Source organism: Agrilus planipennis, unplaced genomic scaffold (assembly GCF_000699045.2).
Source record: "Agrilus planipennis isolate EAB-ADULT unplaced genomic scaffold, Apla_2.0 scaffold167, whole genome shotgun sequence".
NCBI classification, from domain to species: Eukaryota; Metazoa; Arthropoda; class Insecta; order Coleoptera; family Buprestidae; genus Agrilus; species Agrilus planipennis.
Window position 1 is genome coordinate 33,873 of NW_020439043.1, and position 12,114 is coordinate 45,986.

The 12,114-nt window shown below is 31.7% G+C and overlaps 1 protein-coding gene across 1 annotated transcript in view; it reads right to left on the minus strand.

The window, feature by feature from the left end:
• Positions 1-5,970, minus strand: part of LOC108736817 (allatostatins MIP) — a 7,274-nt gene extending 1,304 nt beyond the window's left edge. The window contains exons 1-2 of the mRNA XM_018469401.1: positions 5,965-5,970; positions 5,377-5,575 (exon numbers count right to left, since the gene is read on the minus strand). Of these exons, the coding sequence (XP_018324903.1) occupies positions 5,377-5,575; positions 5,965-5,970 (205 nt within the window). The remainder of the gene's footprint in view (positions 1-5,376; positions 5,576-5,964) is intronic.
• Positions 5,971-12,114: the final 6,144 nt, after the last annotated feature.

Sequence of the window (12,114 nt, forward strand, 5' to 3'; positions counted from 1 at the left end):
AAAATGGCCCTAATTGGCTTTGATTTTTCACACTACTTGGCTTGTAGATTTACGTATATGTATGTATAAATTTGTGTATACAAGTGACACTAGTATTTAATTTGAAATTTTTCACATTTATACAGACACTTTAATTTAATTTATATTGCCTAAACACAAATTTTGTCATACAATTTTGAGTAATCCTTTTCAGGTAATTGTAAGTGTATTTTTTGGTTTCCTCATTGACACTAAATATTCCATAAAAAGTTTCAGTTTAAATGCTGTCAGTTTTTGGCTGACGTATAATTTTTTTACTCTCACTTATAATAATTCAAACCATATGATTTTGCTTCGAGGAATTTGTTTTACGCAATTCAATAAGTGTTAATAGCCAAGTTGTGTGGATGTACAGCTTCCATGCTAATGTAGGTACCAGGGCTCCGTTCCAGGCTGAAACTGCTTTTTACTTAATTTATGTTTTTAATTTTTTTTACCAATTTGTTTTTTAACATCAAATTCATTAACTACAAAAATTTCTTCGTATCATAAACCAAAAGCAGTCCGTATCATCAGTCTTTGTTTTTTAGTCATTACTCATTAATTAATTGGTACTTAATAATACTCTCAATAATGTGTAATGCATGTTGCGACATACTTATGTACATATCTATATATAATTAATAAATAAATAGGAAAAAGTTAAACTAATTAAACGTCAAAAGGTACATATTTACCATTTCTTGAAAGCAAAGCATGCTATATGAAATTGCATATATGTATAAACGAAGTTTAATAAATTAAGTTATGTTTAGCTCTTTCTCTTGCATTTTCCAATGTACTTTTCTTGAGAGCTTAATGTTAAATTATGCATGAATTTCTTTACGTGAGACGAATTTCCGGTCGATTGAAACATTCTTCAAAGATTTCGTTGCAAAATTAAAATCTTATACAAGAGAAACTATTAAAGACAGTTCTTTTAAAAAACTGGGGATGAATATTCATTATTTTTTTGGACAAACAAAATAGGGGTCGGCCATGCATGTGTTAAGGTAACACATTTTCAGTAATGTTGGTGCCCCTCGCTGATGTCAATGTAAGATAATGTTGAAAAAAATGCATAAGATACATTTGCTTATAATTACGTATAGGTATGTAAATTAAGAAAAAATCAATTTCAAGGGTATTTCCGATTATAAAATTTTCTGCCCTTTGCATTGGTGGGGTCAAAAATACGCATTCCCATTAAAAGAAATTAAATGATCTTTTAATTATCTTGATGGTTACCAATTGTATGTCCTTTTGAAAACATTTTGTTTTGTCAATAAAGGTATTTGGGATATTTCGTTGTTCTTTCAATTCAATTTTAATTTTTCGATTACAAAATTTACAATATGTATTCCCATTTAAAAAAAAGTGATTTGACCTGCAAATGACATTGAAGGTTAATATCAACGTCACATTAAAGGTGACCAGCTGATTTTACCTTCGAAAGCACACACCTTTTGTCTAACACTTCTTCTAAAATATAAGATGTAATCAGAATAAGTATATTATTGTCTCAAGATACATAACTCGCCTTGTATTAATTGGTTGACTGGTGGATATTTATAAAAATACAAAAACATGTTAGTAATATTATCTATAAAAGAAATTATAAGCGCCGTCAGCACAGGGCAAAGTGGTATTACCTAGTTAGTATCAGCAATTTTTTATGCTGAAGGGTACGATATATTGCATATTTGTTTACAAACAATCCCTTTAAACTTTAATCATTGATTATTATACATCTATTAAAAAACCATAATGGCCGACATCAGTGACAATGCGACAACAATTGAAAAAGAATGATGGCCGACAACTGCAACAATTAGAAAAGAATGATGGCCGACACTAAGTCATAGTGGAGCAATAAAAATGGCCGGGGCCAGGGAGAAGAACTAGTGTTAGTTAAAAATACTATATTACTGGATTTGATAATGAGCTTAAACAGTTAATTATAATTATTAGGAAGGAAAAGATTTACATAAATTTCGATACAATCAAATTTTTTAGAAGATATTTACATCGATTTTATAAAAGTATTAGCAAAACTTCTATTAGTGGTACTGAAATTGTATAAAAAAAGTGGAATTAGTTCCAATCACAAATAACAATAATTATTTTTGGAAAATTACAAATACTTAATAATGCTTAGGTAAAATAAATTTAACAATTTACCATATTATTAACCAAAAATTGTAAAGCAATCAGATGATGATATTTCAGGATTTTTTGCTAAACCGTTTCGTTCTACATTCTTAAATAGTGTAAAATTAAATGTTGTTAAGTTAGATTCATTGATACACTTGATGGCATTAACTGGGTTAAATCTAATTCCAGCACTGGCCCAAATGGGGCTTCTTATTACTTTATAAAAACATGNTCAGGATTTTTTGCTAAACCGTTTCGTTCTACATTCTTAAATAGTGTAAAATTAAATGTTGTTAAGTTAGATTCATTGATACACTTGATGGCATTAACTGGGTTAAATCTAATTCCAGCACTGGCCCAAATGGGGCTTCTTATTACTTTATAAAAACATGTTCTACTGGACTCGCTACTTCCTTCACTAAGCTGTTTAATTGCTCTTTGAGTCATTGGAAGATTGAAAATTACAGGTATCTTTCAATAAAGGGAATATTTGCAAAACTTCTTGATTCTTTAGTTAATAAATTATCTTTCAAACTAGAGAGCTTTCTTACTAATGCACAACATGGTGTGCAGTGGTGATCCAGTCTTTTAAATCAGTTATATTCTTATTATTTAACAACAAATTTTGTGAATATCTCATATCAAGTTGACTTTGTATATTTTGATTTTGTCAAAGGTTTTTAATACTGTGGACCCCTCAATTTTAATAGATAAATTGAAAAATTTTGGCATATATCATTCACTGCCATCTTGGTCACCACTTTATTTGATTGAGTGAATTCAAATTGTACAGATCTGAAATAGTTTATCTACATTAATAAACAAGTTTGTCATGGGCTCACATCTCGATCCTTTTCTGGTTAATATTTTTATTAACGATTTTGGTTTGGTTATTAAATTTTTAGTTTGCACGTTTATTCATGTATAATTATTCTAAACAAGGCTTGCTTTTTGAACAAATTGCAGTGTTCGATTTTTTAAGGTTCTTTGATATGATGTGATAAATGTTATTGTAATGTGAATAATATTATTACTAAAGTAGTTGTTTAGAGAAGAAGTATCCTTTATGAAGGATAATAATCTTGGTGATAAAAAAGAATTCACATTATAATACACAGATTGATCTCCTCCTGCCTATGTGACTCAGTTTAGAAATTAGAGAGGGCGACGCTTTGATAACAATTTCGATTTCGAAAGCAAAAATCTGAAATAAAGGAGAGGATTTCAAAATAGGAGGAAGTTTGTTACATATTTGATCAGATTCTGATAATGTAACTAATTAATTCGTTCTTCACCGTAGTTGCTTACCTACATATGCCAATGTAAGACTTCACTTTATTCATATTTCTCGCTTATGTAGTTATGCGAACGAAAGGCTAAAATGGCCATTTGTTTTTGTCACATGTTCAACCACGTTTACTACTAATTAAATACGTCGTTTAGGTATTTGGAAAATAATACAATTAAGTGAAATATAATATAACCGGAATGTTCTTAACAAATATTACACATTTCTAGAACACGCTTAGTCGCTATTGTGATTATTATCGATTGAATTGATACATTCTCCGTCTTCGATGATAAATACGTTAAATAAGGGTGTTTATAATAACGTAATCAAATGGATATACAATCAATTTAGAAGAAATAACAGGAAATGTGCTTAAGAATGCAAATTAGGAATTACATCTATTACATTACAAAGAGAGTATTATCTGAAAAGCAAAAACTACGAGTACCTATTCGGGAACTGAGTCTATATATTGTTTATATTATTGGATAAAATACACACCACTGCTCATTAAAATGTCTTTTTCTCTTCATTTGAATATGAAACTGGGTGCAATATTAATTCAAAAATTGAACGGGATTAACCTTAATTTGATAAAAATCTACAATCAAGGAAAAAGTCAACTGTTTGACAAAATACGTTAAATGCGAAATCTACCCTTTTACTCTATGCTTTTTTTTTTAATTATGAAGTGAACGTTTATTTACTACATTAGGATTATACAAGAAAAAATGTGGTGTTACAGACGAATTATGAGGATACCGTGGATAGGGAAGGTTAGAAATGAAGGGGTATTAGAAAGAGTAAGAGAACAGAGGACTCTGTGGAGGTCAATAAGAAATAGGCCAGATAGGTTGATAGGACATCTTCTAAGTCATGAAGGCATTGGCAGATTTTCCATAAGGCCCAGTAGGCCCGGGCCTAGGGCGGCCAGATATTAAGGGCGGCAAATCGTGCCAAAAAAATCACTGATGATAACAAATTCATGAATTATGTATCTAGTCTATAATGATGGGTGCTGAGAAAAGGGCGGCACATGGCCTGGGGCTTAGAGCGGCTAGGACTGCAAATCCGCCACTGCATGAAGGGTTAGTTAGAAAACTATTAGAAGCTGAAATAGGAATTAAGAGGTGGTTCTAAATTAGATTACCGTTCTCAAATAGTAGTTAAGGATTTGGGATGTTCTAGTTTTAGGGAAATGCGAAATGTGTTGCCAATTCACGCCTAGGGCCAGCTTCGGATTGTAAGTCCTTCTGGTTTTCTTACAGATTTGTTTGTTCCTTAATCACGTTTCTTAACTCATAATGCGATTCCCTATTGCATCTAGTTAACGTTCCCCAAAGCATGCCACTTATTTCAAAAACACCCTGTATACCTCAGATACTGACAAATCAAATCATTCAGAAAATATCGAATTTAAAAATGAAAAATCCTCCATTAGAGGTCCCAAAAACAAACTAAGAAAAAATGTTAGAACAAATTTTTGGTAATTCCAAAATCAAAGTTTTTTATAGATAATTTCTGAAGTTGTAGGAATTTATCCGTTGTTGATGCGACAAGTTGAAAGGCACAAATTTAATAAATGTTTAAAATGAATTAAATCGCAAACACATCTGATTCAGCTACCTTACGGTCATCATAACATCACTGATCGTCAAAAAATACCCCTATAAAGTAATAGGAAACAATAAAATTTTTTGCACATCACACTGTCTTCCTTTTGGGAGATATCTTTAAATTTCGTTTCTAATCCTATCAAACTTTTCAATAAGTTTGGTTACTTTATAATCCTTCTATACATAATGTTGGCTATACTTTTTCAAAAACAAAAGTGTAGGTTTATGTAGCAAGTGGCGCATCATTTGTGAAAATGACCGTTCTTAGAAGTAGTTAGTGTGAATAGCAGATGTTACCTTTAAAGTTTCCCCATCTTCTGGCAGACCTTTTGCCCCATCCAGTCGAGTGTAGGTTGTTCCAGGCTCTTTTTTCGTCGTCGTTCTCGTTATCCACAAAATAGCTGTACTCAGGAATGGGACCGTCATCTGAAATACCGTCTACTAAGTTGTTTAGAATGTAATCGTCGTTAACTGAGGAACGTTTGCCCCATCCACCCTGAAACAAACCATCATCTCTATATTGGCAAAGTTGACCACTACAATACAATAAATATAATATAATACAAGTTTTCCATAAGGTAAAGTGAAATCATGTAGGGAGTTTCCATTATATTTTGGAATTTAATGTAAACTAATTATTGTGATAAACTTTTTGCATGGATAAAATGACTCATTGTAAGTATTAGAAAAGTTAAGGATGGTTTGAAACAATACTGGGAACAAAGAAGAAGTAAAAGTTAGAAAGTGAGAAAATGAATAAAAACATATGAATCAAATAAGTGGAATAGTGATATCAAAAATCAAGAACGGCAGGTTAGATTGAAAAAAAAAAAATACAAATTTTTCGTTTTTGTATTTATTTATACCGAGAATTTTTAAATATACCGGCATTATTCGTATACAAGGTGTTTGGTAACTGGACCAAAAGTCAAATGAAATGTAATATCAAAAATGGAATTCTAATAATAAATCAAAGAATAATTTTTCTGAGATAGAGCTTCATTTAGCGGGTATTCAGTTTTTTAAAAATATTTTATTGTTGTGACAACACCGATGGAGCCATTCATTCGACGTTTCATAAACTTTTGTGACTGGACATCTTCAGGGAACGTAGCGAGGGCGTAAAAGTTCTGCTGGGGTTCCACTGAGACTGGGTCTCCCGTTCAGGGTAAGTGAGAATGTCTAGAATGTTCTCGAATGGCTGTGTCGCTAAGATTGCATTTACCTAGAATTTACTAGAATAAACTACACTGGAGGTGACGAGAATGTTCTTAAATGTTCTAGAATCAATATACATGAGTAGTGAGTATGGTTTCTGCCACTGTATTAAGGTATTTTATATATGTATATTTCGATCAAAGTGTTCTAAAACCGTTTTGGAATGTTTAAGATTAGTCCATGTTTGTGTAAAATATGGGAAATTACCTATTAATGTTTCTGGGGTGACTCTGAGCTAGAACGTTCTCAAATATCTAGGATTGTCCTTAAATAGAATGTTTTACAGTGAATTGGTTCGGAAGAATCGAGAACGTTTTCAAATGTTCGAAGAGCTAGTTCTACTATCAAATCAAGGGGTTTTCAGATATTTCGATACAAGTGTGCAAAGAATTTTCGTGATTTCTCCAGTCCGGTGTGCGCTTGGGTTTGCGAACCGACCACCAAGCACCCGTTTAGAATAAGTGAGAATGTAAACAGAGCGAAACGGATTGAAGTTAGCTAGTATTGAAGCATATTTCGTTTGTCTTCTAAAGTAAAACTTCTTATGTGAGACCGGAAGATGACTTAGTGATCATTGAGGCTGAGAGTAAACTGGTTGAAATTAATAGCTTGTACATTCTTTCAAACTTATTAATGCAAATTTTACCATTCAGAGTTATATAGGTTTGAGTAGCTTAAGTTTAGAAGTAAATTTTTTGTTTAGGGTTACTATACTGCTATTACACTTTTCGTAATAAATTTATCTTTGCTGTCAATTTTTATTATAGGTACTATCCACTGATAAAATATAAAAATAGGCTTACAGGAGCTATTTATGCCAACATCATATTATCAAACAAACTTCTTTCATTGTGACTGTCGCTCTATGCTTAGGCGTATTCGGCTTACCTATCCCTTAAGCCTCCCCTGGTTGCCACAATAATAGAGAGTTCCGTTGGACTCATTATATATGAATCTTTAATAACAGTTGCAATCTTACGTCAATGTTAACATATTTAGTTTTTCTTGCATTACAAAAAATAACAAAGCAAAATTGAAGATAGGAAAACCTATTTCGAAAATTAAAAAATGTGATGGAGAATCCATAAAAAAATCGTTTATTTAGATATAATATACACGTGTTTTTTATAATCTTTAATGCTTAATAAAAGGCGCGTGCTTCATGAACATGGTTTATTGCAAACTATGTAACATTTCCACGTTCGAGACTGTCGTAAAGGCGGTCAACTAAATTTTATGGTTTCCACAAGCTTATCGCGGCTTACTCCAAGTGTTTTTTTAGATATCTTTTCTCACTCACGCGTCGCATTTTTTTCCTTAAGGAGGTTCAAGGGTTTAGCTGTTAAGGAAATCAGTGTTAGACACAATTAATTGTACGGGACACACATGAAAAATTTAATTTGGTGAAACTGTTATTCAATTAGCAATGAAACAAAACAGACGTTAAATAGTAAAATTCAGATAAAACTAAAGAAATTTCACAATTTCTTAAAACCGTCAAAAATCATAAACTTTTTTAATTTTCATTTGATTTATAAGATTTAGCGTCAGTTTTGTTTTGTTGTTAATGTTATAAGTTAAAAGCAGATTAAATTTTGTAAATGTGTCTTGTACAATTAGTTATTAACATTTTCTGTGTAACACTAATTTCTTCTAATTCTTTCTCCTGAACTTTCTTTAGTAGTGTTTCTGTAGGTCGTAATGATATAGGTGCATTCACTTCATCTTTTTATAATAAATATCGAAATATGTATCTCTTTTGATGTTTTGGATTGAATATAATAATATACATGGCGTCAATTTCAAATTTGCCTAGCATTGGTATCTCGGAAATAGCAAAAGCTACAACATCGATTAAATTAGTGAAAATGGGCAGTTTAAGTAATTAATGTCATAGCTAATACCGTTTCCGAGATAGTAATGCTGGACACACTTCAAATGGACACTCTGTTTACGCAACCCCCGTTAGCCACGTCCTAGTGATGGTAGCCAACTAACGAAAATCTTGTTTTTTATTTTTTGGAAATCACTCATACTAAAAGGAACTTTTATGAAAATTAATAGTTTTAAAATAACACGGGAATTGTTTATTAACTTTTAACGTATATTCAACTAAATTTTAATTAATGAAAAATCCACAAAGGAATATCTAACAAATTAAGTAATTAACGCTGTCAGCGATTTGTATTGCAGATTTTTATTTTGGACGTAAGTTAATTAATATGTAATTTATTTAGAAACAGCGCTAATCTATGTCATGACAGACAACAAAAAGTAAGTGCTGAATAACCTCAGAAATGCCACATTATTTGTTCCTTAGAGGTTGGAAACAATGTCGCAAAAATTTGGAGAAAACAGGAAAGCGCTACGATCGCTCTTTTGTTTTTGACTATGGTTACTAATGTTTGGAGAAATAGAGATACATACTGATGCCAGGGCTGCGGACATATAATGATGAGCAAAATTACTCATTAAATAAATACACTTAAGTAATTTGGAAAAAGCGATCTTCACAGTTTTGATCGAGTATTTTATTGAAAAAAACAACTTGAAATTAAATACACATAGAAATATTTCAGCTACATATTAGGGGGATTTAAAATCGATTAGATAAGGACTTAGATATTATATTTCATAGTTTTTCTACGGTGCAACGGGTCGTAACTATCACAAATGTATATGGTAATCTTGAGAAAATCGATCAAATTAAAGCTTGGAAAAGTGCTTTAAAAATTAAAAATGTCAGTTCATGTACAAGAGTTTGCTCACTTCATTTTAAAAAAGATGACTACATTTTTCCGGGTAAGTAGTAATCATAAACGTTGTATTTCTATACTTAACCTCACTTTATAACTCCAATGTGATGCTAAAATTTATGCGTTAATTTTTAAAGAAAACTGAAAAGGAATGCTGTCCCGTCTAATAACTTACCTAATGTCAAAATAGATAATAGTCGCGAAACTCGAAAAATTAATCGACGTAAAAAAATTGAAGAATTAATGGAGAAGCAGGAAAAAGATTTAGTATCAGAAGAATTAGATCATAACTCATCAAACGGTGAAAATTTAAGGAATGTTTAAGTAGAAGTAGTACCTCTAACGCCATCAATGCGAGATGTTTAAGTGCAAGTATCAAGCGGTATCACTTGTTTTATCAACATTTTTTCCACATTTTACTATGTGGCCAGCTTTCAAAAGTTTTTCGGCTTCCACAACACTTCTTGAGCTTGCATTTGCATTAGCCCAATCAAAAATTGTTTTTAAATTTATCATTAGAAAAATTAAAAATCACAATATGCAATGCTTTCTATAATACTGATGCAATGTATGGACAGCCATCTTCATTAGGCCGCGCCCACATGTCACATCCCAATACATATTCAAAGAGTGTTTTCTTTATTTTGACGTAAACCCACGAATCAACTGGACGAACAACTCGGAGAACGTAAAAATCCTGATTTCGTAACGTAATCCTTTTCAGTAATAAAAACTCCCGTTTACTTACATTGTATTATAAGTTAAATTCATAGAGAAGCTACCCAAACCCTAAATTAAATAAATGAAATCACGAAATATTAAAATTGAGTTAAGAATGAAAGAAATGTACAAATTGGTATAGGTTTTGTTCCCAACTTTTCTACAACACTGCACGGAATAATGAGTTTCGTAAATTATATGTCCATATACTTAAAAATAGTGATATAAAAGTTGCAACGTTTTAGTGTCAGCTGCACCAGTAGTTGCATACAGCTTACAGCAAAATCAATTTCCTGAGCCATTTAACTGTTCTGGATGTTCCTATCATATTTTTCATTCACTTTTAATATTTGTATTTTAAAACCAAAGTTGTGCTATTTAAGGATGAGCAGTAATAAATTCACTTCCTGATTCATATACTCCAACAAATTACTTTAAGCTAAACATGTACTTATGCATATCTGTACGCGGATATTAACTTTCGTAAGCAAGTACCATATTCAATATTCGCCCAAGAACTACACTACAACAATAATAATAATAACTAAATAAATAAATAAAATAACACAATACACAACAATAGCAAAAATCTGAAATAAAGGAGAGGATTTCAAAATAGGAGGAAGTTTGTTACATATTTGATCAGATTCTGATAATGTAACTAATTAATTCGTTCTTCACCGTAGTTGCTTACCTACATATGCCAATGTAAGACTTCACTTTATTCATATTTCTCGCTTATGTAGTTATGCGAACGAAAGGCTAAAATGGCCATTTGTTTTTGTCACATGTTCAACCACGTTTACTACTAATTAAATACGTCGTTTAGGTATTTGGAAAATAATACAATTAAGTGAAATATAATATAACCGGAATGTTCTTAACAAATATTACACATTTCTAGAACACGCTTAGTCGCTATTGTGATTATTATCGATTGAATTGATACATTCTCCGTCTTCGATGATAAATACGTTAAATAAGGGTGTTTATAATAACGTAATCAAATGGATATACAATCAATTTAGAAGAAATAACAGGAAATGTGCTTAAGAATGCAAATTAGGAATTACATCTATTACATTACAAAGAGAGTATTATCTGAAAAGCAAAAACTACGAGTACCTATTCGGGAACTGAGTCTATATATTGTTTATATTATTGGATAAAATACACACCACTGCTCATTAAAATGTCTTTTTCTCTTCATTTGAATATGAAACTGGGTGCAATATTAATTCAAAAATTGAACGGGATTAACCTTAATTTGATAAAAATCTACAATCAAGGAAAAAGTCAACTGTTTGACAAAATACGTTAAATGCGAAATCTACCCTTTTACTCTATGCTTTTTTTTTTAATTATGAAGTGAACGTTTATTTACTACATTAGGATTATACAAGAAAAAATGTGGTGTTACAGACGAATTATGAGGATACCGTGGATAGGGAAGGTTAGAAATGAAGGGGTATTAGAAAGAGTAAGAGAACAGAGGACTCTGTGGAGGTCAATAAGAAATAGGCCAGATAGGTTGATAGGACATCTTCTAAGTCATGAAGGCATTGGCAGATTTTCCATAAGGCCCAGTAGGCCCGGGCCTAGGGCGGCCAGATATTAAGGGCGGCAAATCGTGCCAAAAAAATCACTGATGATAACAAATTCATGAATTATGTATCTAGTCTATAATGATGGGTGCTGAGAAAAGGGCGGCACATGGCCTGGGGCTTAGAGCGGCTAGGACTGCAAATCCGCCACTGCATGAAGGGTTAGTTAGAAAACTATTAGAAGCTGAAATAGGAATTAAGAGGTGGTTCTAAATTAGATTACCGTTCTCAAATAGTAGTTAAGGATTTGGGATGTTCTAGTTTTAGGGAAATGCGAAATGTGTTGCCAATTCACGCCTAGGGCCAGCTTCGGATTGTAAGTCCTTCTGGTTTTCTTACAGATTTGTTTGTTCCTTAATCACGTTTCTTAACTCATAATGCGATTCCCTATTGCATCTAGTTAACGTTCCCCAAAGCATGCCACTTATTTCAAAAACACCCTGTATACCTCAGATACTGACAAATCAAATCATTCAGAAAATATCGAATTTAAAAATGAAAAATCCTCCATTAGAGGTCCCAAAAACAAACTAAGAAAAAATGTTAGAACAAATTTTTGGTAATTCCAAAATCAAAGTTTTTTATAGATAATTTCTGAAGTTGTAGGAATTTATCCGTTGTTGATGCGACAAGTTGAAAGGCACAAATTTAATAAATGTTTAAAATGAATTAAATCGCAAACACATCTGATTCAGCTACCTTACGGTCATCATAACATCACTGATCGTCAAAAAATA